We start from the raw sequence: 26,095 nt of genomic DNA on the forward strand, positions 1-26,095 counted from the left end.
ATTCGTGCATAGATAGATACTTAGGTGGTTTGAATTGTTTTTTCTATTATAAACAAGGCTGAAATAAGAAAGCTTCTGTCTATATATGCACAAATGTTAGTATTTCTATAAAAACCTATAAATGAGTATTTACGGAGACCTATAAATGAGTTAATAAATACATGTAAGATGTCTGGCACATAGTAACAACTTTTATTATTTTGAATCAGTATAAGTTGAACTTTTTATGTAAAGTGATTAAGTTTTCCTTAGCATCTTTAGTGACAAGGACCCTCACAATTGTATCTAACAGCAGCTCTGCTCAGTGAATATCACTTTATACAGTTTAGATTACGGCAAAAACTTGCAAACATCATTAGTCAGAATTACATCCCTAAAAACGTCCATGTGCTGCATGCACTTGTTTAAAAGGTTAATTTGAGTTACAAGACCTGCGTTCCCCTTAGAACAGATCTGCTGAAAATCATCGGCTGTGGTCGAGCGGAGCGAGCGGGCCACGCACACTCGAGCGCGGGCAGCTCCAGCCTTGCGCGTGCACTTCGGCCGGCGCTGGGCGGAGAGGGTGGGGCGCCCCGCTGCTGGTTCCGGCCCTCCTACAACTCGTGTAACAAGTTTTGAAATGCGTTTTTCTTCTTTCTTTCTTTTTTAAATCCTTACCCCAGCACATGAGTTTATTGACTTTTTTAGTTCTTTTATGATTTTTTAAAATTAAATTTATTGGGGTGCACTGGTAAATAAGAGTGTTATTAACCAAAGGTGGAGTGAGTTCCATGGCACACGATCTGTATGTTGCATGGGAACGTGCTTTGGTCGCCGTCACTCGCTCCACCCCGACTTGCGGCAGTCCAACACCTGTTCCTCACCTTTACCTCCAATTTTCCTGGGCGGGGTGGGGGACAGCCTTACCGAGGAAGAGGACTACCTGTCCGCCTTCTCCTGCCTTAAAGGGGCAAAGACTAATTAAACTTAATTCTCATTGTAACTTCCTCTGCTTTCCGATTTCCTCCCCTGATGTGTTCCACGTTTAAGAGACTCGGGTAACCGTCCCCCTCGCCCCCTGTAGGGCAAACGTTAAACGAGACCCAGCAGAGGAAAAGCATTTTTAGGAGGTTTGTACACGGCCGGGTCGGCAGGCCCGGGCGGGCGGGCTCTGCGGCAGCGCCGAGGGGGCGGCGGGCTCGGACCAGGCAGCGCCCGGCCCGCTCCTGCCTCCCCGGCTCCGCACTGCCAGCTCCGCGGGCTGAGGGGCCCCGAGCCGAGCCGGGGACGGTAGGTGGAGAGCAAGTTACTCCAAAGCCGTCAGCGACTTCCCCGCCCACAGCCCTACCCATTAGCACGCGCCTCCCCCGAAACCCGCAGTAGACACCTTCGTCGCCGCCCCTTCACAGGTCACCTCCCTCCACGCCCCTTTCCCTTGGCCCCGGCAGCCGGCAGGCAGGGAAGTGTCGTAAAGCCAGGCCCAGGAAACTTTACCCGGGGTAACAGCCGAGGCGCTTTACGGCGACGGCGGCTGAGTGTGAGCCTTGGCGGCGGAGGCGGCCGCGGCGGCGAAGGAGGCGGCGGCAGCGGCTGAGGAGAAAGAGGAGTGGCGGCAGTGGCGGCGGGGACCTGTGCCGGGTGAGCCTCGCGGAGGGGACGGGGAGGGGCAGCGGTGACAGGACCGGCGGATGGGCCCGGGCGGACGGGGACGGTGGCCGGCTGAGCAGCTGGGCGGCGCTGAAGAGCGTGGGGGGGGGGGCGCCGCGGAATTGGGGGGCACCTCGGTGAGGGACGGTTTCTGCCTTTGTTCCCCCCAACTCCGTCGCCCCCCGCCCGCCGCTCCCGTTGCTCCGCGCCCGTCGGCCGGGTCTCATGGCCTCCTTCCTCGGTCTGTGTCGCCTCTAGGATGGCGGAGGTACCGCCTGGGCCTAGCAGCCTCCTCCCACCCCCGGCACCTCCGGCCTCGGCAGTGGCTGAGCCCCGCTGCCCCTTCCCGGCGGGGGCCGCCCTGGCCTGCTGCAGCGAGGACGAGGAGGACGACGAGGAGCACGAAGGCGGCGGCGGCAGGAGTCCGGCGGGCGGCGAGGCGACGGCGGCGGCCAAGGGGCATCCGTGCCTCCGGTGCCCTCAGCCGCCGCAGGAGCAGCAGCAGCAGCTCAACGGATTGATCAGCCCCGAACTGCGGCACCTCCGGGCGGCCGCCTCTCTCAAGAGCAAGGTTTTAAGCGCGGCCGAGGCGGCCACGACCACGGCGACCCCCGACGGGGGCCCCAGAGCGACTGCAACAAAAGGAGCCGGGGTACACTCGGGCGAGAGCCCCCCTCACTGCCTCCCCAGCAATGCGAGAACTGCGCGCCCCAGCCCCGCAGAGGCAGCGGCGGCGAGCGACCCCACGGCGGCCCGCAATGGACTGGCGGAGGGCACCGAGCAGGAGGAGGAGGAGAACGAGCAGGTGCGGCTGCTGTCTTCATCCCTGACCGCCGGCTGCAGTTTAAGAAGCCCCTCAGGCAGGGAGGTTGAGCCTGGGGAGGATCGGACGATACGTTATGTCCGATATGAATCCGAGCTACAAATGCCCGATATCATGAGACTGATCACCAAAGATCTGTCTGAACCCTACTCCATTTATACCTATAGATATTTTATCCACAACTGGCCACAGCTGTGTTTCTTGGTAAGTGGATGGAATGAAAAGAGGGTGAACCCAGCAGAGATCCAGGCCGTGCAGGGCAGGGAGTGTGAGGGCAGAGAATAGCAGTGGATCTGTCCTGCTTTTCCTAGTGCGCTGCGTGATGTAAAGTGCGTGTACACGCGCCTAGGTATTTGATGAAACTTTTGAAGGTAAGAATTCACGGCCCGGGTTAACGTGATAGTGATGTAAACGCAACAAGCCTGGATGTTGCATGTTGGGGGTCGTATGTCCTGTTTGCATTAGCTTACAATGTTTAACCTCTTTAATTATCCTCCCTCATCCTCAAAGTACTTTGCAGTCATTTAATTTGATCATGATTCTGTTCGGATGCAGACCTTATTAATCTCTCAGTTACAGCTATAATCATGGAAGAGTGTGTGCATAAACATGTTTTGGTGAACATGATTGTCAGTGAACTTGCTGTGGCCACATTGGAGAATTAAATCTTACAAGCATATTCTGTAATTATGGAGATTGTTTCCTTTTACTTCAACAGGACAGTTAACATTTGTAGCCAGCCTGCTTTCTGGTGCTTGATTGCAGAAGGCGCTACTAACATTTCTGGTGGCTGAAAAATTGAAACTTGAACAAAATACCCTTTTGTGAAATGTAGGAGACTAAGTATAAAATTGTTACTAACTTAATTTTTTTTTTTTTTTAAGAAACTGGTCATAGATATGCCTAAATACTAGTAGTACCACTGGCTTGTATGAACTATAATTGGCAGAAAATATTTATTTATATGTAAGCAAAAAAGACCGGGCTACAAATAAGCTGAACAGTGTTTTAAAACTCTACCTAGTACTTGCATTACCAATGGTTTTTTCCCAATTATATTGACCAATTTCACTCTATTTGAACCTTTTACTTATATTAACTGCAGGTACATGCTTTGTATCTATACTCACAAGCATGTTGTTTTCATTGAATTTTTACTGAAAGGCAACATGCTTTTAAGAAGTATTTTATGATATGTAAAGGGAAAAGCCACTACTACCATTATGTATTGTTTCAGCGTTGATTTAGTTGCACATGGTAATTCCCGCAAGATGTTTTAACAGTACTTCAGAAATCCATCTTTTTGACTTTGAAAATATATCGTCAGTATTGTAAATAATTTGCTATTTTCTGTGTTCACTTTGCTAAACTTAAGTTTGGTATGTTTATTTTTCAAACTGTGGAAACTATTTTATAGTCTACAAAATTCCTCTTAGGATTCTAACCATTGTATTAAAAAATGGAGAAATGATTTTTTTTTGGCACTATTATAAATGTCCTATCAAATGCCATTGTAATTGCTAAAAATTGTAGCTTGATTTAACTGTAAATTAACCCAAGAAGTGTACAGTTGAGTCACACTTTAAATCGAAATAGTAAATTTATTTCTGTTAATTTCAGAAAATGTTGAATATGCAGGGGAGGGTAAAAGTCAGTTTACAGTTGTGAGTACATGAAACACAATATATTCTTATATTATTTATTAGTTATTGTATTACTTTTTCATATGAACAACTGGAAACCTACTTTTGCCCACCCTTGTATATGATATTTAATCAACTTTTGAGTTCTGATATTACCTAGGCCTCTCTCAACTTGTCTGCCATTTTAGACTCTGCTAAACTTATTAGTAAACTTTAGTTTTGATTTTATGTAGACTCCTCCCAGTTCACCGGTTAATTTGTACTTTAGCCCTTAAGAGACAGTTTGTTTAACATTAAATTCTGAATATCTAGAAATTGAGATACAAACAAGTGGTTGACCTATAAAGATTTACTAGTGTGATCATGAATCTAGTAGTATGGAACATAAAACAACAGCTAAACTTTTAGAGGCCATGTAGCACTGGGGCCTTTTTATTGACATTTAAAAAATATGAATTTCCCATAAATTCAAACTAATTTAAAACAAATATAAATGTACAGATTTATTTTAAATAATACTATTTTAGAACTGTAAAGAATCCTAGAGCTAATCAAGCTCAACTTTATTTTTTTAATGAAAAACATTAAGGACCAGAGTGACTTTAAAATGTTTAAATGTCTAGATATTTAGTGATAGGAAGGTAAAGCTAGAACCCAGGTCTCCTGGCCTCATGGAAACAAGAAACTGAAAAATGATATACCCTTAACCCATTCAGTGAAGATCATTATGTCATGAAGTTATACATCATCAAGGGACAGATGTTCTTATAAACATCAATGTCAAGTTATTAGAAACCTCCAAAATATTTCTGGTTTCCATGAGGAACCTATGATGGAGCAAATGGAGTATAGAAAGTTGAACCTTCAAAAATTGCCAGTACTTGACCATATTTGACTAACAGAAATGATAATTGTTTGTTGTTTTAAATCTTCACTGGAAGATATGTTTTATTGATTTTTAGAGAGAGAGAGAAACATTGTTACCTCCTGCAGTGCCCTGACCAGGGATTGAACCTGTAGCCTAGGTATGTTCGCTGACTGGGAATCGAACCTGAAACCTTTCAGTGTATGGGACAATGCTCCAACTAACTGAGCCAGCTGTCCAGGGCGAAATGACAGTTTCTTAGTATTCTTTCTAATCATTGTGACATGTGAAAATAGAGTACTATACAAATGGGAGGCACTATACAAATGGGAGGCACTGGACAATGTACTTAACTAATTTCTCACTACCTCTTTTTAGTTCATGGTATTTATTGTTGGTGTGTTTTCGAACTTCTTAAATTTATTACCAGTGATGTATAGTATTTCCATTTATTTGTTCTAAATTTATCTTTGCAGCTTCCTTTGGAAACACTTATTTCCTATTTGTAGTGTTCTGGAATTTGGGAATCTGTATTTCACACAATTTATATTTTTCAAGTACTATAGATTGATAAATTGGCCTTTAGAGTTAAGTCTTAATCTTGCCAGAAATTTTTCCGTTCCCATCTAAAAAAATTTAATAGCATGATTTCCAAAATGTTTGTGCAGAAGCTTTTATTTAGAAAAATGGACAAGCAGTTTAGTGATTCTGGTAAGTGTATATTCATCAGCAGATTATTAGGAAAAAAGCATTGACCTTTCTAACTACCAACATCTTGTTAATAATAATATATTATATATTGGGCTTTTATTTTTAAATGATTCTTGCTCTTATAGATTCTTAATTAGGAAGAAACCAATCTAGTCCAAGAGGGAACTAAAACACTTTGTTCGCTTGTTACTTCGTTGGTCAAAAGACAAAGAAGACTTGTTTGAAATTCCTATCTAATTTGAAAGTATCGTCCAACTGTATTGTATCCAGTGGTTTTAAATTTTTCCTTTTTTGAATGGTTTATTCAGTGTGAAGAGTAGCTATTCTACGGTTTCGTATCATAGATTTATATAGCTTTCCATTTTCCCTGACAAGGTTAGGTCCAGATTTTTTATTTAATGTGCCATTTGGTCTGTGACATGTACACATGCTCACACAACCACATACACATGTTTGAAGTGAGTTTTCATATCAGAAAATGCTGTCAGAATTGTTCAGCTAAGCAACTTTTGTGTATATTTCAGGTCTTAATATAGAAAGAAATTTTAGTTTTCAAAAGATTTTGAAAGCACCAGATTGATTTATCATGAATGAAAATGGCTCCAAATAGTTTTGGATTGTGTGATAAAACAAAAATTAGTGTGGATTGTTGAATTTAATATTCCTTCAAAAAGATTCTTCTGACCTAATTTAGGTTTGCATGATATGGATTAGAATTATCGTGCCTAAAAGATTTCTCCACAATTTTTTTTAAAAAAGGACTTTTTATCAATTTATGGAAAGATGGACTAAAACAGTCTTACAACAAATTTAAATTAAAATAGGTATTAAGTATAAATTGAGCTTTACTTATAAATTTTTTAACCCATTTCTGGTTTTAATTGTTGAAATACTTTTTTCTGAAAAGTTAATTATTATTATTATTTTTTAATTCTCACCCGAGGACATTTTTCCATTTTTTGTTCAGATAGAGTGGGAGGGAGAGAAAGGAAAAGAGAGAGAGAGAGAAAGAAACGTCAATGTGAAAGGGACACATCGAGTGGCTGCCTTCTGCACAACCCAACCAGGGCTGAGGACAAACTGTAACCATGGTACATGCCCTTAGTGAGAACCGAACCCGGGTCTCTCTGGACCGCAGGCCGACGTTCTAACTGTTGAGCCAAATCTGCCAGGGCTGAAAAGTTAATTTTATTAAGAGATAATTTGAAGTTATTTTTTAATGAGGGCTCTTTACAGCAAATAAGTATTTATGGCTGATATGTTTGTTATTAAACAACTGAAGCTATTGCCCTATTTATGTTTACTGGACTACAGTATTACTAGAACGTTTTATCAGTGATGGAATTTTTGAAAAACATTTTTACTGGTGACACTGGAAATCTTAAAGACTCTGGAAATGACTTGTACATTTTTGTTTAAATAGAAACCTCTGATTTTGAGTTCTAGATATACAGTGAGCTTTATAATAATAACTCACACTGTCAAGAGCGTCCTAAAAATGAAACCATCGTATATCTAATCTTTGTAGTACCTCAATACCAAAAACCCCTTGGTTAGCATTGAAAGAATAGCTTAAAACAATCCCTTTTTCTGAATATCTTTTACATTTTTTCCTAATCAAAATCTGACTCTACTGTTCAAGTATAAATTTTATGTCACTTCTTTCACTAAAGCTTTATTATAATTAAATTTAAAGTTATTGTACTCTGTTGATAATCAAGATTCACAATATTTTATCATATCCTAATGAACAGACTTTCTTTAAAAAGCATTGTCACATATTCCCCCTTCCCAAATCTTAAATATGTAAGTCTTTATTGCAAATAATTATAATTTTAAACCTCTTATAAAGCTAATTATAATTAGAGACTTTTTATAAGCACTTGAATGTTGTTTACCTGTGGAATCTTGCTTTTTTCCCCTATGCTTTGATAATAAGCATAAGATATTTATGTTCTAAAAAATGTTGAAAGATTTAAAAACTAGAACATTTGAAGGAGCTTTGAGATTTAGATTTCTGAAACTTTTGCTCTCTTATTAGAATTCTCATTATCTCTTCCTCCCTCAGAAATGCTGACCAGTGGTTGGTTGCTGTTTCCCTGGATGCAGTACCTGGTGGCATTATGTTCTTCATAACTATTTTGTTTATTTTTAAGGCCATGGTAGGGGAGGAGTGTGTAGGTGCCATCGTTTGCAAGTTGGATATGCACAAAAAGATGTTCCGCAGAGGTTATATAGCCATGTTAGCCGTGGATTCCAAATACAGGAGAAATGGCATTGGTAAGAAAAATATTATGTCATTAAAAGAACACATAAGTTATTTTTGTATTTTGAATCAACACTTAAATGTAAATATGTAAAAATGATCATGATGCTAAGGGAAGAAAATTAAGATGGGATTTACTTAAAAATATTTCCAAAATATTTTTATTTAAGGATTTTTTAAATTGTTTTTTTTTTTCAAAGAGAGGAAGGGAGAGAGAGAAATATCCATGTGAGAGTGTAACATCAATTGGCTGCCTCCTACCCCCACCCCCAGGATAGAACCCAAAACTCAGGCTGTGCCCTAACCAGGAATAGAATCATCTATCTTTTGGTGCAAGGGTTGATGTTCAACTAACTGAACCACACCAGCCAGGGCACCAAAATGTTTCTAATGATTTTAAAAAATCGTTTGAGAGATTATCTTTTTAATAAGTAACAGGTGACAATTTTTTACCTCCAAACATTTTTTTGATTATGTTCATAGTGCTTTGCATTGTACTAAGTACTGCGGTTTTTGATAGCATTATTAGGACACTAGATCATACATAGCCTTCAACCAGCTGAAGTAGACCTCAATCAAGTCAAAATTATGAATAAATTGTTATCAAACATTATATTACAGTTCTAGTCATCAAACATTATATTACAGTTCAGGGAAGACCAGGAAAGAGAATTCTTACTGTTCCTGATCATCTCTTTCTTGGGTCTACCTTCTTTGGCATTTTTTTAGTCAATCTTATAATGGTCATTGGAGTCATCTGGGTGATTAAAAACCAAATACTTAGGCCTCTCCCCTTGAGAATCTTGTTTGTCCTGTTAGAAGCAGGGCTGAAGCTTCCCCAGGTGACTGTGATGGAAGCCTGTCCTAGTGTTTAGGACCTACTAGCTTTGTTTAAGATAGAAAAGATGTTTAAGTTGACAAGTACTTGTCTGAGCACATCAAATTCTTGGATGTACTGAAGCTAAGTTAGTATTCGTGAAAGAATATTTGGTGCCTGTACCAGTTTTTAATTGCTAGCAGATTTGTCACAGTTTTTTCTCAACTATTAATGTTATTGTCCAATTTAAGGCACAATCTTAGGTATCATGAGAAATCATTAAGCACAGGTTTACTTAATACATTAGATTTAACCAACTTATAGTGTTATAGTTTACCAATAACATTTTTAATGAGTTAAACTTGTTATATAAACCAAATTTGAGACTTTAATGTATTAAAAAGAGCTGATAAGGTCTCATGGCAAATGATAGGCAATTGTGCATCCTAGCCCTCAGACATTTTGTTTGGCCCATATATTGTGTTTGCTTATGTTTTGAGAATTAAGAGATTTCTTATAAAATTTGGATTTCTTCTCTTAAAATCACATTTGGCAGTGGTTTTCCCTTTAATGTACCAAATATAGCTGACCTTAAACTAGGATACATTTTGCTAGACATTTGCAGACATACCACTGACATCATTTGGGAGTGCCAGACTTCAGTGTGCCCGGCACTATAAGGTTTGTAAGAACCAACCCAGTGTCTTGGGCCCAATTTGGGTCACAGCAATTCTGGTGTAGTCTTTGGCAAGATTGGTTCAAGGGTCATACGCAGTGAGTTCTGGCCAGATTGAGAAGTTTCTGGATTGCTTGCCACATTATATCTTGCCTTTTTCTATTTTCCTTTTTCCCTTCAAACAGAATAGCAGAAACTCCTGCTTGGAGTAAATAAATACATCTGAGAAAAAGGAATATATCAGGACTTAGGTCTTTCAAGAGGAAACTTATATTACTATGTGTAGGTTCTCTTGGCCTCATTTTAAATCTAAAGATGTTCTCACTTAATTTAGATAATCTTTGTATTTGCATTCAAGGTAGAACTCAACATTTGATATTTCTATGCCCATTATGATGATATAATTTAGGTGTCTTTAAGAAACTACTTACATTTTCCTTTATTAATACTCAGATCTATGTTCTAGGTACTAACTTGGTTAAGAAAGCTATATATGCCATGGTTGAAGGAGACTGTGATGAGGTAAGTCTTTCTAAATGTTGAAGACCTTTTAAACAGTATTCTACTGAGTATTTTTACAAATATTCCATAATTATACTGCGGATTTTATAGCAAACTATTAATGTGCAACTTGTAGTGAAATTATATATAATTTAAACACACATGGATTTTGACCTAGAACAAATTTTAAGGTGATAATGGGAGCTAAACTTTGTGTCAAAATGTAAAGGTAAATCCAGCCAGTGTGGCTCAGTGGTTGAGCATCAACCCTTGCACCAAGAGGTTGCTGGTTCGATTCCCAGTCAGGGCACATGCCAGGTTGTGGGCCAAATCGCCAGTGCGGGGCATGCAGCACGCGTCCAGTTGATGTTCTCTCTCATCGATATTTCTCTCTCTCTCCTTATCCCTCTCTCTCTAAACTCAATAAAGAAAAAAAAAAACTATTTTTAAATGTAAAGGTGAAATATTAGACATTTTCATTAAATAAATGATATTTAGAGGAATTGGTATTCAGAGAATTTGTTATCAGTTAAATTATTTAAAATAGCTTTAATTGCAAACCTTATGGTAACGTACATGTTAGCTTTACTTTCTCTCTAAATAAAACTTTTTTTTTAACTGTAGGCCAACTGTTAAGTCATATGAAGGACATGTCACACTTGAAAAACATCTCTCAGCATTAAATAATGATAAAGCTCGGGGTGGGACTTTTTTTTTTAATCCTCACCTGAGGATATTTTTCCATTGATTTTTAGACAGAGTGGAAGGGAGGGAGTGGGGAGATAGAGAAGGAGAGGAACATTGATGTGCTAGAAACACATCGACTGTAGCCTACCTCATGACCCCCTACTACTGGGGCTGGGGATCGAACCTGCAACCCAGGTACATGCCCTTGACTGGGAATCAAACCTGCGACCCTTTGGTCCGAAGGCTGATGCTGTAACCACTGAGCCAAACTGGCCAGGGCGACAACTACGTTTTCAATGTAAAGCTATCTATATATTAACCTCAGCGCATCTTTTTTCAGCTTTTTCATGAGGCTTTATGGCAGGTATAATTTCTTTGTATGCAATAGCATTAAATATGGTAGGTGCTAATGGTGATGGTTAGTAATGTCAAGATTTACCATTAAATAATTTGGGAGGGAATAAGTATAAATAAGGGGAAGTATAGATGTCTGAATAGCAGTGATGACTAAGAAGGAGCAAAGTTGCATTTTTATGTCTAGTAACTTTATGATTAATATAAATAGAGTTGTCTTTATTATTGGGCAAATGTGTCTTAGAGAGTTTACAAAATACTTGAAATTAGGTAAATTTTTTCCCCAACAGATTGACTCTAATAGGTAATTTGCCTTGGTTATTTTTTTTTGAAGTTTTTCTTTTTTTCTACAAAATCTAGACACAGTAATTAACCATTTTGTGTGTGTGTGTATGTGTGTGTTTGGTATAAAGGCGCTTCCACTGTCTTCATGCCCTTCAATCCTTCGTCTTTCCACTTATAACTACTATTAATCTTTTGATATGAATCCTCCCATTTTCTAAACTCCTGTATGCAAATATGTAATACTTTTTTTTTTACAAATGAAATCATATTATTCTATAATACTTTTTTTATTTAATGATATCTCATGAATACATTTCCATGTCAGAATATAGGGATTTACCTCAGAGTATTCTCATACTTCTTGTTTACATTAGTTTGTATTCTGACAGATCCCACTAAACTAAATGGTGGTTGTATGCGAAGGCCTACAGACATACTGGGCAGCACAGAGAAGTCCTGGGATTTAACGATATTTAATTTTACTCCAGATAAGATAATTACACATGATGGAGGATCTCATATTGTTCACAGCTTTTAATATTAAAAAGTAAAAGGTACAGTGACCTTCATAATTTACATGGCTGGTAACTAAAGTTTGCATACGTTTATGAGTATAAGTCTATGTGTTTGGACAGTAGCCACGCTGGCTTAGCCAGCTAGAAGAAAGTCAGGCTTCACAAACATAGTGTAACAGTTTGGAGAAATCTTTGACATGCTAAGAACATGTTTTGATCCTCTGCTGCTACTGAGTAGAGTAGTTTCCAGTGAACCGGGATGCTATGAGCAGGGAGTATTATGTTTCTTATGGTTAAACCTTTTCTGAGCTATCCTAGTCACTACCTGTGAGACATACTTCACTTAACTGATCAAATGTTCAAATAGTACTGATTTTTCTTTGAAAGTTTGTAGTAATGCTATGGAGATTTTTGGTTATATCATTTTAGTCTCAAGATAAGATCCTAAATTCGTGAAATATTTTATTGTAGAAATAGTCTTTTTATTGTGGGCCTAAAAACTTAATTCTGATATAATTGTATTATTTCGAATAGTGAGTAGTGCTTAATCTTAGACTGAAATGGGAATAGGTCCATGAACTTACTCCAGTTGTATGGTTTTATTTATTTACTTTTTGCTTTTTAAAAGTTTTTATTTCAAAAAATAAAGCCACAATTAATTTCACATAAATATCTGGGGAGGGAAGGGGTGGGGCAGGGGCTTGGCCCCCCCAGTTGTATGGTTTTAAATGAATGTTTTTTGCAGCTTGAAGAGCTCTACCTCTGAATTAGAGAACTTTTCCATGGTTAAAAATGGATTATCTGTGTCTCACATTGTTCGGATGAAGGATTTGCTGTATTTGTTTACTCTTTTTTTTAAATCCTCACCCCAGGATATTTTTCCATTTATCTTCAGATAGAGTGGCAGGGAGGGAAGGAGAGAGGGAGGGAAAGAGAGAGATAGAAAAAAAAGAAAGACCCTTGCAGGACTCAACCAGGGCCAGGGACCGAACTGCAACTGAGGTACGTGCCCTTGACCAGAATTGAACGCGAGACTCTTTGGTCCTTGGGCCCATGCTCTAACCACCGAGCCAAACCAGCCAGGGCTTGTTTACTCTTTATAATGGTTTTACTCTCCCTTTCATTGAGTTTTAAACCATATAAGCACCAAACTCTTCTATTCTACTTTTCCTTCTATTTTTTTGTAATTGAAAAAAATTCTTTAATGTGATACATCCCTATGGAATACTACCTAGCAACAACAAAAAAAAGACACTTGTTTCACACCGCCTTCTATTTTTTTAGAGTAGTGTATTGTTGGTTCCACTTCTTTTTATTACCATTTCATCCCATTTGGTTTGGTTTCTTCCCCCTCCATTTCATTGTAACTACTGTCTCACTGATGTATTGCTTGACCCAGTAGCTTCTTGGTCCTCCTCTGCTTTTTAATACTTCTCAGTCTTTAATACCCAGTTAAAATATCAACAATTTCCTTAAGTTTTTTTAAGCTTTCTGGACAGAATCAATTGCACTTTCTCTGGTTTTCTTTGTTTCTTTTTTAGTGTTTTTATTGATTTCTAGAGAGAGAGGAAGGGAGAGACAGAGAAACATCAATGTGAGAGTGAAAGATCAATCAACTACCTCCTGCACACCCCCTATCAGGGATCCAGCCTGCAACCCAGGCACGTGCCCTGACTGGGAGTCAAACCAGCAGTCTTTTGGTGCAAGGCACAATGCCCAACCAAGCCACATGGTCCAGGGCCTTCTCTGGTTTTCTTGACTTTTCTTTCTGTAATATAGTAGTCCCACTTACCTGCAGTGTCACAGTTACCCGCAACTGTGGGTCAGCTGTGGTCTGAAAATATTAAATGGAAAATTCCAGAAATAATTCACAAGTTTTAAATTGCCTGCAGTTCTGAATAGCATGATGAAGTCCCGTGCTGTCATTGTCCTGCTGCATCTGATTCATCCCTTTATCCAGTGTGTTCATTCACACTGTGTATATTACCTGCCCGTTAGTCACTTAGCATCTTGGTGATCAGATCGACTGTTGCAGTATTGCAGTGTTTGTATTCAAGTAACCATAATTTTACTTAATAATGACCCTAAAGCACAAGGGTGGCAATGCTGGCAATTCAGATATGCCAAAGAGAAGCCATAAAGTGCCTCCTTTAAGTAAAAACGTGAAAACTCTTGACCCAAGGAAAGGAAAAAATTTGTATTTTGAGGTTGCTAAGATGTATAGTCAGAATGAATCTTCTACTTGTGAAATTACCTAGTTTATAAATTAAACTTTATCATAGGTTTGTATATACAGGAAAAAACATAGTATATGTAGGGTTTGGTACTATTCGTTTCTGGCATCCACTAGAGGTTTTGGAACATATCCCCTGTGGATAAGGCAGAGGCTACTGTACTTGGCTTAAATTTATTTGTACAGAGTCCATGTCTTTGCCACTAAGGAGAGCAGAAATCTCTTTTCTTGTTTACCGCTGTGTTCTTAGTAGTGATAGAGTATATGGTTCTTAAATATACTTTGTTGAACCAATCTTTGTTGAATGATTAGTTCTTTGTTTCCATGTTATCTGTACCTCCTTTCTAGGAACAGCAATTATCTTACTTATTTTTGTATATAGTCAAACCTGTAGGGTTAACTAAGTTGTTAAAATACCTTTTGGTAAAAGCAAAATTATATGTAAAAATAGTCTTGTATATAATTCATTGTTTTGAGGAAAACTTTGAAATTATAATTCTCTAAGAATACAGTAACCAATTATAAAACAACCAACATGATTTTACTTTCATTAACTTAGACCAACCTTCCATTCTTTTAAAATGTTAAGGAATTTTGACAAATTATCAGAAAGATATTTGAGAAAGGTTTTTAATTTCATTTTCTACTACTTAGGTTTATATTTTTAAAACTCTTACAAAAAATGGATATTTTCAAATATATGAACTTATTAACACAAATACACTTGGAAATTTTTATGAAGCCTTACCATGTACATCTGGTCAGTTTTTACTTTCTATTCTGTTTGCATAATTTGTAACCTTGAGTCATGTTTATATTGCCCATGGTTGCCACTTGCCACTTTAAGATAAATTCAGAATAAATTGAACCAAAGTTAGTAATCACAGAGTTGAAATGTAGATTGTGTTTTTGCCCAAATAATAATGATATATTCCCCTGGCCTAATAGACATTTTTATTTTGCCTTACTATGACTTTCTTAATTATTTATATCAGAATTAGATATGTTAAAACAGCTTAGCTAAAGATATTTTTTGTTTTTATATATTTGGAGCTGACTAAAACATTACACCATCAAAAAAAGAAACAAGTGTTCCAAACAGGACATACAAATAAATGGCCAGGAGACATATGAAGAAATGCTCAACATCACTAATCATCAGAGAAATGCAAATTAAAACAACAATGAGGTATTACCTTACACCTGTCAGAATGGCCGCCATCAACAAATCATCAAACAACAAGTGTTGGCGAGGGTGTGGAGAAAAGGGGACTCTAGTACACTGCTGGTGGGAATGTAGACTGGTGCAGCCACTATGGAAAACACTATGGTGTTACCTTAAAAAATTAAAAATTGAGTTTCCTTTTGGCCCAGTGATCCCACTTCTAGGAATATACCCTAAGAAGCCTGATACACCAATCAGGAAGACTATATGTACCCCCATGTTCGTAGCAGCACTATTTACAATAGCTAAGATCTGGAAACAACACAAGTGTCCATCAGTAGATGAATGGCTAAAAAGGCTGTGGTACATATACACAATGGAGTACTATGTACCTGTAAAAAAGAAAGATCTCTTATCCTTTGAGAGGACATGGAGGGACCTTGAGAGTATTATCCAAAGTGAAACAAGCCAAGCAGAAAAAGACAAATACTACATGATCTCACTTATTTATAGAATATAATGAACATAACAGTCTGAGGAATAGGGTAGTCCCAGAAACATGGAAGTAGGGTACAGACTGACAACCCTCAGAAGAGGGGGTGGGGGGGTGGGAAGAGATAAACCACAGAACTTATATGTATGTATGCATAACCAATGGACATGAACGACAAAGGTGGGGATGGGTTAGGGGGTGGGGAGGAAGGTGTCAATGGGGTAAAAAAGAAGAAACATATGTAACAAAAATAAAATTAAAAAAAAAAAATGTTCTCAAAAAGAAAAAAAAAAGAAACAAGTGGATTGCTTCATCAATAAGAAATAACATTGTCCATATAGCTGATCTTGGTTAAATTTGGTTACATTTCATGTTCTGGCTGACTTGTAGCAGCTACTAGAACAAGCATCTTGGGTTTGTGTTTTACAGTAGGAAAAATAGTAAGAAAAACAAATAGCATGAATGAGTTTTCTAAAATGTAATTTTTATCTAAAATAATGAACCCACATGGTGGCCATTTACTTTTATATACTTTTTATGAAATAATTTAGAATGGGATAGGTGATTGCTCAGCATGATGAACAATGCTTTACTTTTTAAGCTGTAGATGTCTTTGAAATCACATCTCTGGTAATTTAAATTTCAAAGTTATTTTTTGACTTAAGATATGATTACCATGATATTAATATTCAGTACTAACTCATATGATGAAAATACACTAAAATCAAAATTTCTTAATAGAATATAAATGTGCAGTATGTGACCTTAAAACATTTTTAGTTGACCAACATCTTCCCATTTTTCCCTCCTCTCAGCTCCTGGAACTACCATTGTACTCTTTGCTTCTATGAGTTTGACTATTTTAGTTTTCACATACAAGTGAGATTATGCACTATTTGTCTTTTTATGTCTGATGTATTTCACTTACCATAATGTCCTCTAGGTTCATTCATGTTGACACAATGGCAGAATTTTTTTTTTTAAGGTTAAAAAATATTCCATCGTATATATGCCACTTTTTCTTTATCCATTCATTTCTTGACAGACATTTAAGTTTTCATGTCTTGGCTGTTGTGAATAATGCTGTAATGGACATGGGAGTGCAGATATCTCTTTGAGATCCAGATTTCAGTTTCTTTGAATATATGTACCCAGAAGTGGGATTCCTGGATCATACGGTAGTTGTATTTTTAATTTTTTAAGGAACCTCCATACTGTTTTCCATAAAGGCTGTGCCAATTTGCATTCCCACCAACAGTGGCCTAATTTATTTAAATAACCTATAATAAACCTGATACATGTTAACAAAATAACATATATCTTATGATAATATGTAAAATGACTTAAGGTTTCTGAGTTTAATAACTATACATTGAACATTTTTAGTTTAACTGGAAACATACTTTGGCTATGAGACCAAGGCTGCTAGGTAAAAAACAGAGTAAAATGGAGTTATTTAAGCTGTAAGAATTTTTGGTTGAGTAGTTTAGCCTAATTAAAGAACTGAGTATGAGAAGCCTGGCTTCCAGATCCCTCTTCTGTTACTTAGTGTGTAGTTGTGTGATTGTAGGCAAGTCATTAACTTCTTTTTTTTTTTTATCCTCACCCGAGGACATTTTCCCATTTTTTTGTTCAGGTAGAGTGGGAGGGAGAGAGAGGAACAGAGAGAGAGAGAGAAACATCTATGTGAAAGGAACACATCGAGCGGCTGCCACCCGCATGACCGACCAGGGCCGGGGACAAACTGCAACCGAGGTACATGCCCTTAGCGGCAACCGAACCCGGGTCTCTCAGGACCGCAGGCCAACGCTCTAACCGCTGAGCCAAACCGGCCAGGGCTCATTAACTTCTTACAGTCTCTCTCTCTGTCTATGCAATGTGATGGTAATTCTGATCTTAAAGGGATGTTATGAAGAGCAATAGAGGTACTCATTTATCAATATCAATGTAAGTATCCTGTGAGGTGCCAGACATTGAGCTAGTGCTTAGGTTCTAGCAGTGAACAAGCCCATCCTCCCTCTTGGAGCTTCCAGCCTATAATATTAAAAAAGGCTTTCTAAACTGTAATGGTTTGGCTTCTTCTAACAAAGGTTTGTTGCTAAGAGAATCTGGGGAACTTCACTGTAATCCTTTTTTCCTGTTAAGTAGAATTCAACCTTGCCAAGTTTCTTTAGAACCCAAATAACCTCATTATCCATTGGCTTCCTATGTAATACTCCCATGATATGTACTAAAAGAATAGTTTTATAATGAAATTTCAGTATAAACTCAGATTGTCTTTTACTACAAGAATATAAGTTAAGTATTAAAAAGTAATTACTTTTTTCTAGCATTTTCTATTGAGTCAAATAATACATGATCTCTTTGTTTAGAAATTGTGAGTATGCTGAGAGAATCTTTTTATTTTAAAGGTTAGCCCTTTGTGTAATCTTTTTTCTATGTAATTCCAAACCTCAAGTGTGTATTTATGTAGTTGTAGTTAGCCGTAGATGTTTTGAATATTTTAGATTGTGAAATATAATGAACATGGACTTAGATATCCTTTATTGCATCTTAAGTAGGTTAGAGCTCCCATTTGCTGCATTGTTTTTACTTTGGAAAACAATCGGGGAGGTATAGAAAAGTGAATGAATACTATTAAACTGTAGTTCAGATTTAGAGACTGGCCTTGAGTTTCATTCATTTGTAAATCAGAGATAATATTTATATATAGGGTTATTGTGAAAATAACATAATGGCTAATGCATGCAAAATGACATAATGCTTTACATCACATTTAGTAAGCCTTTGATAAATATTAGCAATTTTAAAAAATATTTTTCCTTTATTAATTTTAGAGAGAGAAGAAGGGAGAGGGAGAGAGAGATAGAAACATCAATGAGAAAGAGCATCAATTGGCCGCTTCCTGCATGCTCCTCACTGGGGATTGGGCCCACAACCTGGGCTTGTGCTCTGACTGGGAATTGAACCGGTGACCTCTTAGTGCGTGGGTCAACACTCATCCTCTGAGCCACACTGGCCAGGCAATATTAGCAATTAAAAAAAAAGTTGTCACACCTTTTTATTTCTGTGAAATCAGTTCCAAGTTGAGTGTTGTTGCAACTTTATTGTTTCTCATACTAATTGTTTTGATTTGACATTTCAGCTGTAATTAGGTGCTGTCCTAAAACAGAACTCTAGGAATTACCCAAGAGAATTGTTCAAAACTGAGTATTTGTATTGACCAGACTGGGGTGTTGGGTGGCATACATTACTGTAGATTAAATTCTGTTTTTTTAAGATCTAAGAGATGTGCCTATTTTTTGTTGTTGTTAATTCTCACCCAAGGATATTTTTCCATTGATATTTAGATAGTGGAAGGGAGGGAGGGAGAGAGAAAGAGAGAGAAACATTGATGTGAGAGACACATTGATTGATTGCCTCCTCTCCTGCACAACCTCTACTAGGGATCAAACCTGCAATCCAGGTTTTGAACCTCCAACCCTTTGTCCATAGGCCGACACTAACTGCTGAGCCAAACTGGCTAGGGCGAGATGTGACTTTCTTTTTAAATAGATTTTTTTTTTTTTCAGCGAAGAATGGAGAGGGAGAGAGAGAGAAACATTGATGAGAGAGAAGCATCAACATCAATTGGCTGCCTCCTGCACACCTCCTACTGGGGATTGAGTTCAAAACCCAGGCATATGTCTTGACCTGGAATCGAACCTCTTGGTGCATAGGTTGATGGTCATCCATTGAGCCACACCAGCTGGGCCAAGATGTGACTTTTTATTCTTATCATAAACCAATATGTTTGCTGTACAACTATTATTTCAGGCCTTCATAGGAAAATTTCTCTTCATCCTGAACTATTAATTGTTTTTTTTAGATCTTTAAAAAGTTTATATTTAGCATGTGATTTGCTTTTATGAGTTAATTGTATAGGTGATTACCTTAAGATAGTGCTTTCTTTTTAAGTACTCTGGTCATTTATAAGCTTGGCAATACTTTTGTGTGTTTAATATTTATGTAATATAATAAGAGGTGATGAGAACAAATATTTAAGAGACTTATGTATCAGGCAGTGTGTTAGGTGCAGAGGAAACAGCTGTGAAAAAAGTGCCCATGATCACAGCCATTGTTGGGCTTACCAAACAGGAGAGATGACATACTTGCCTAATGTTAAATGAGAGCACAGTTGAATAAGGAGCAATACAGAGTGCTGTGGGGTTGTATTAAAAGAATGGGATATACTTTATTCAGTCTGGAAGTGACAAGATAAGACTAAAAGCAAGGAGGGTAGAAAGAGCATTCTTCTACATAGAGAAAACAGCTGATGTGAAAGATTTAAGGAAAGATCCCAGTGGATTCCAGCAACTGAAAGTTTAGTGTTTATCATGGAGAGCAAGGGTAGACAAAGTTGTCAAGGTAGGTAGAGACCAAATTTTGATGGGCCTTTTAGATTTCTTTAGATTATCTTTAACTTAATGGATTTTATCTTGACGACAAGCAAGGAATTAACAAGAGCATCGCACTACTTACAGAGAATGGGAGACCTTTTGAGTTAGGATGCTCTCATACTTACAGTGAAAGCTTGGACTAGAGTGCTATCAATGGGAATAGAAAGAAGAAGATCAGTTTGAGAAAGATTTAAGAGAGAAAATTGAAATCCTCAGTGCTTGGACATATGTAGTGGGGGGAGAGGAAAGAGGTTCCAAGATGATTCCTAGGTTTCAGGGTTGAGGCATTGATAGGATGGAGATATTGTTACATATGTAACATGGAGGAAGAGTTAATCATGAGTTTGATTTTAGATGTAATGAGTTGAGGTATGGTCTTTTCTCTTTTATTTTCATCTTTTGCTTGGATTCTTGTCAGGTTTTTTGATAGGTTGAGTTGGAAAAGGAAGAGACTCAAAGGCTTCACTTGGGCTTCTGTTTAATTATGTTTTGCCCTTTTTATCCCACTCCAAACACCTGAGGGTTATCACTTCCTGACAATAACCATGACTTGCTGTGTTGATAATTCTCAATTAGAATCAATAGAAAATCAAATAGAGCTGTGAATATAAAGTTGGGAGGGTAGGATAAAGGATGTTTTGGTAGAGGAAGGTAAAATAAATTAAGGGAAGAAAATCACATAATATTCAAAAGTATCAGTTCTTCATTCTCAGGACCATTGGTTCGGTAATACTTAAAAAGACCCAGAAAAATGGTAATACTTTATGTGTTTCTCTGTTTAAATTATTGATCATTATAATGTCTAGAGAGTAGTTCCCAGAATTTAGTCTCCTGACCAGCAGCATCAGTATCAGCATCATCTGGCAATTTTTCTTTTCTTTTAAATTTTTTCTTTTATTTTTTTCCATCACCATTTATCCCCTCTATGCCCTCTTCTACCTCCATTCAAAACCCTCCCCACCGTAATCACCACACTATTGTCCATGTCCATGAGTTCCTTTCTCTCTCTCATTTTTTGCTCAATCCTCCAATCCCCTCCAATCACCCCCACCCCTGACACATACATCGGAACTGTCTGCCTGCTCTCTGAGTCTGTCTCTATTTTGCTTGGTTCATCTGGCAATTTTTAAAAATGCAAATTCTTGGGTCCCACCCCAAACTTACTCAGAAACTCTGGGGGTGGAGCTCAGCAATCTCTTTTTTTCTTCCTCAGCTGAGGACACTTTTTTTGCATTTATCTTCAGATAGAGCTGGAGGGAGAAAGAGAGGAAGAGAGAGAGAGAGAGAAACATCGATGTGAGAGAGCTACATCAACTGGTTGCTACCCGCACGACCCCAACCAGGCCTGGGGACAAACCTCAACCTAGTCACATGCTCTTAGCAGGAACTGAACCTGGGACTCTGGTCTGTGGGCTGACTCTCTAACAGCTGAGCCAAACTGGCCAGGGCAGCAATCTCTTTTAAGAAGCCCTGCAGGTACACTAAAGTTTGGGTACTTTTGATCTAGATTAAGCAGATTTTCTCTGCAAAAGGCCAGATAGCAAATACTTCAGGCTATGTGGACCATAGGTCTTTGGTGTAACTACTCAATTCTGTACTTGTAAATTGAGAAAACAGCCATAGACCTCATGTAAACAAATGGGCTTGGCTGTGTTCCAATAAAGTATATTTACAAAAAAAGACAGTGGGCACATTTGACCCAAGGGCTATAGTTTCAGACTCTGGTCTAGACTCTAGACAAGTGTGGTAGTTGTCATCAGGGGTAAATGATGACAGATTAGTGAAAATATAGGAGTTGGAGATCCATATGAATACTTTCAGATACTGGTTTATTTTCTTAAACCATTGATTGTTGATTTTTTTGTTTTCATCATCTTTCTGTAACACTACTATTATCCACAGGGAAATAATTTATCTTTGTCTTAGTGTGAAATGTATTCTCATCACTAAAAATTATAAATATCACAAAAATCAATAGAGCAGAACATCTCAGTGTTTCTACCCCCTTTGCCCCAAAAGAGAATTATTAAAATTTTAATGACAACTTTTATTTTTTGTATATCATTAATAATTATCATTTTTGCCATTAGTTTTGAAACAGTTAAGTATGGTGTATTTTTTAAAATATTTGATCTAATTGTTTATAAATGATTTGTCAAATTATGAAATTATAAATTAGTTTCAAATATATAACATTATAACTTAGTTTTTCTTATTTTTTGAAGGTTGTTTTGGAAACAGAAATAACGAATAAGTCTGCTTTGAAACTTTATGAAAATCTTGGTTTTGTTCGAGATAAGAGGCTGTTCAGATACTATTTAAATGGAGTTGATGCACTGCGACTTAAATTGTGGCTGCGTTGAGAAACTGACATCAAGGAACAACTTTCCAACCACGCAGAATCGACCTTTGCATGCAATGCAATTTGTACAGAATTGCTTTGCAGGTGGATTTAGTAATTTCCATGCAGTTCTTATCTGTCAGTGTCTCATTGAGTGTCGCACAATATTTGTTGCACTTTGGCATGGCGCATTTGTTCTGAATTAAAGAGATTGTTTTAAACTTAAAGAGTTTTTTTGGTACCAACAAGATGTGCCAGTTGATAGCCAAGATTTGTTTGTTCATTTGCAAAGTCTGCTGACAATGTTATATACACAGTGATCATTTTACCACAGAACCAGTAAGTGGAACATGATTTTTGTTCCTTAAAAAAGCCAATGTAGATTGTAAAAATCTCTAAGTATTCTAACATTTCACATGAAACCTGCCATAGTTTTCTGAAGGGGGTGGGGGAAAAGCTTCAATTTTAGGTTTTATTTTTTTCAATATTAAATTTTCCATTCTTGAATATTGGTACCTCAGTGATTAGTGAATGAAAAAAATTTAGGGTTGGTTGTGTCTTACAATGAGTAAAGATAACAATTAAATTGTGTCTGCCAGTGCCTGTGTAGATAAGTATATTTGTCTTCATCTCTCGTTTTTTAATGCATGCTACCTTTTCTTTTTCTTTTTTTAAGGCCTTTGCAAGCAAACTTGTTTTTATTTAAATTCTAAATTTGATAATAAATTATTTCAGATTTTTATAATTTGGATACTTTTCCAGGTGAGTGACAGAGTGGTTTACTTTACAGTAGGAAGTTGAATCTACTCTGAAAATATTTGAGAAATGGCTCCAAAGGGGATGAGAAACGTTAATGGAGCTGGGAATTGCTGGGTTTTGGATGCACTTTTTTTTTTTTAAGAGTGAGGGAATTTTTGGAAAAGAATAGAAAATTAATGTAAACTGGTGTGATTTTATTTAATCAAAATTATTGCTAAGCTGTGAAGAACAGCTTTTACAATGTAGTTGGAATTTTTTCCCACTTGATTAGGATTCCCATTGCTTTCATTTCTTAAAATGTTTCACTTTTGGTTCTTGGTCTTGGAAATAAATTTTAAGGTGCATTGTATCCATTTAAAACTGATTTTACTTCCACTTATTTGAGCAAATACTTTGGGGAGCTTTGCTTAGTTCCTAGAAAAACAAAAGGGAAAAATGGAATTTTTTTTTAGAATGAGTTCTTACGGCTTTTCAGTAGCCATCACCGTGTTCATTAGTTACATCGTATTTTGGCCAGTCTGTGCACTGTAACAAATTTTAAAGTTAATTGCTTTCAATTGAGTCAGGGAACCTGTGATGGATAATTTATTAAACTGGAAAACCTAGGTACCCATGAAAAAAAAATTCATTCTCTGTGAAAAATGTTTTATAGGAATCTATGTTTTTTTCTTTCATTTGGATATGCTTTACTTCTGCTCTAGGATTTGGTTTGAATTTATGACTATGATTACTGTATTTTTAAAAACCCTACCTCCATTAACAGTTGGTAAAAGCCCCCTTTCAGGAAAGTTTGTTGTTGTTTTTTTTTAATTTTTTTTAAAGGAAAGCTGCTCTTTGCTCAGTGTAATGTCTTGAAAGTGAACATGGTAACAAGAACTTTTAAAATAAAGATACACAGATTTGGTGAAAATCTTTCTGCTGGTGGGATCATTTACAGTTCCTTATTTTTAAAGAAAACTTTTTCTTTCCATTTTATATTGCTCTTGAAAGTGTAATGGGTTGAATACTGGTTACATTAAATATATGACCACCCAATACTCAGCTTTCCAGCTGACCATTGTATGTTTTTGGTCAAACTTCATTTGGGCTCTAGCATTTAGAGGAATGCCAATCATTGTGATGCTTCTGTTTTTTAATGTGGAGGGAACTGAACTAAAACAGTGCAGTACTTACATTATCAGATTTTATCTCACCACTTTATATTTGACTTGCTGGTTCATAGGTAATGATTGTTGATGAACATACATTTTACTTGACTCACTAATGGGGCAGTTCTAAAGTAGATACATGCTGGATTTTCAATTCAACCACTATGTTTTGGGCAGGTTGTCAATGAAACCACTACTGACCTTTTCCCTCAGAACTGATCAAGTTTTGCCGAATTGACTGGGTATTTGTAACTATGATCTTAACCACGTGACTAAAAAGTCATATGGTTGACATATTGTTTGACTGGTTTATGTTGAATAACAGTGTTCACTTTATGTCTTTAATTGGGTATGCAAAAATTGTTTACTTAAGTAGACTAAAATTTTAACCTCTAGCATGATAATCTAGCACCAGTACTAAATCTCTATTCCAGTTTGAAAGAGCATCAAATATTAATTCACTTTTTGATATTGGGCTTTTATTTTTCTTACATAATCTTAAAACAATTCCATTTAAAATTGATAAAGTGAGTTCACTTGGCTAAAACTGAGCAAAATTGGTGCAACTTTCTTTTAAAGGGGTGCTGCCTCTTTAAGACTGACTGTGCTATCCACTGACACTAGTTTGGCAGTTAATACTGCTGAACATTTTTTATATATGCTACCATGAAGCTATATATGTTAGTATTGAAGAAGCTAACGGGTAAACTACCATTTTTGATGTGTGGACTGATTATAATTTTCCTTACATTAGAATAAAACTACTCGAGAGAAGCCCACAGATCAGAAACCAGACATTAGTTTTTAAAGTTGAAGCCAGCAAAATTAAAAAAAAAAAGGAAAAGATTACTATTAAAAAATTGGTTTTAATATTTTCTGCCTCTTCCCTAAATTACCCTCTCCACTTGCTTGACAAATCTATGTAAAGGATTTTGTTTGTCACATGTTTTAACTTTACCTTGCCCTGTGTTATGGTATTGGCTGACATGTATAAGACTGGATGTGTATATTATGGTGTCTAAAAATCATGAAATTCATCACTTTTCAGGAGCATAGATAAAAGCAAATTGGTAGTGCATCAGAGTTACTTTTCAGTGCACCATGACATCACTAAAATGAGTGCTATAATGTTACAGGGCTTTCAGGTTTGTAAAAACATAACCATAAATTATATTGACGTCAGATATGAGTTGAGTATCTATAAAATATCACGTGTATCTCAAAATATTGGACTGCTGTTTGATGACTGGATATTGCTGCATAATTTTTCTTCTATTGTCCCAAATCCTTTTGGAGAGAGAGATTTAATGGGATTTGAAATGTGCAAGCTGTCTAAATAAGATGCAGTCAAATAAAGTATGGTTACGTTGTGTTTGCATTTTTCTTTTAGATACAGCTGTGTGCATTTTTGATTGAGTTGTTTTATTTACTAAGGAAAAAACCCAAGCAATCGACTCTGTTCCCCACTTCCTGCCTCTAATTTCAGAGTTACATGGTAGAAGTGGTATACAATTGTTATATCTACTTTGTGTTCTGACAAAGTAAATTAGAAAATAACAACATGAACTTGAATTTCCTGAAAGTATTCAATGTTAGTCAACTCACTTGTCAGGTATCAATACAAATGATCATACTAAACCAAAATTTTTTTGTCCTTATTTCATAGCATTTTATTCCTAAGACAGTTTTTATTTCAGTTTCTTAAATTTGTTGTTCTTAATTGTTTTTAACCCTTACTAAGGCACCAA

At 37.1% G+C, this 26,095-nt stretch overlaps 1 protein-coding gene across 2 annotated transcripts; it reads left to right on the forward strand.

Moving 5' to 3' along the window:
• The first annotated feature begins 1,464 nt into the window (after positions 1-1,464).
• NAA30 (N-alpha-acetyltransferase 30, NatC catalytic subunit) lies at positions 1,465-25,807 on the forward strand. 2 transcript variants are annotated; one of them, XM_036280989.1, is made up of 5 exons: positions 1,465-1,617; positions 1,885-2,653; positions 7,825-7,948; positions 9,894-9,949; positions 22,325-25,807. In XM_036280989.1, the coding sequence occupies exons 2-5, from the start codon at positions 1,886-1,888 to the stop codon at positions 22,460-22,462; spliced, it is 1,086 nt and encodes a 361-aa protein (XP_036136882.1). In that variant the 5' UTR covers positions 1,465-1,617; position 1,885; the 3' UTR covers positions 22,463-25,807. The 2 variants fall into 2 exon arrangements, with proteins under 2 accessions (XP_036136882.1, XP_036136885.1); XM_036280992.1 differs by having other exon boundaries at positions 1,546-1,617; positions 1,885-2,431.
• The last annotated feature ends 288 nt before the right edge of the window (positions 25,808-26,095 follow it).

Source organism: Molossus molossus, unplaced genomic scaffold, assembly GCF_014108415.1.
Source record: "Molossus molossus isolate mMolMol1 unplaced genomic scaffold, mMolMol1.p scaffold_m16_p_1, whole genome shotgun sequence".
NCBI classification, from domain to species: Eukaryota; Metazoa; Chordata; class Mammalia; order Chiroptera; family Molossidae; genus Molossus; species Molossus molossus.

Coding starts and splice junctions, on each gene's coding strand:
- NAA30 (XM_036280989.1), top strand. CDS start 1,886: ATGGCGGAGGTACCGCCTGGGCCTAGCAGCCTCCTCCCACCCCCGGCA. Junction 2,654..7,824: donor GGCCACAGCTGTGTTTCTTG/GTAAGTGGATGG, acceptor TTTATTTTTAAG/GCCATGGTAGGGGAGGAGTG. Junction 7,949..9,893: donor ATACAGGAGAAATGGCATTG/GTAAGAAAAATA, acceptor TCTATGTTCTAG/GTACTAACTTGGTTAAGAAA.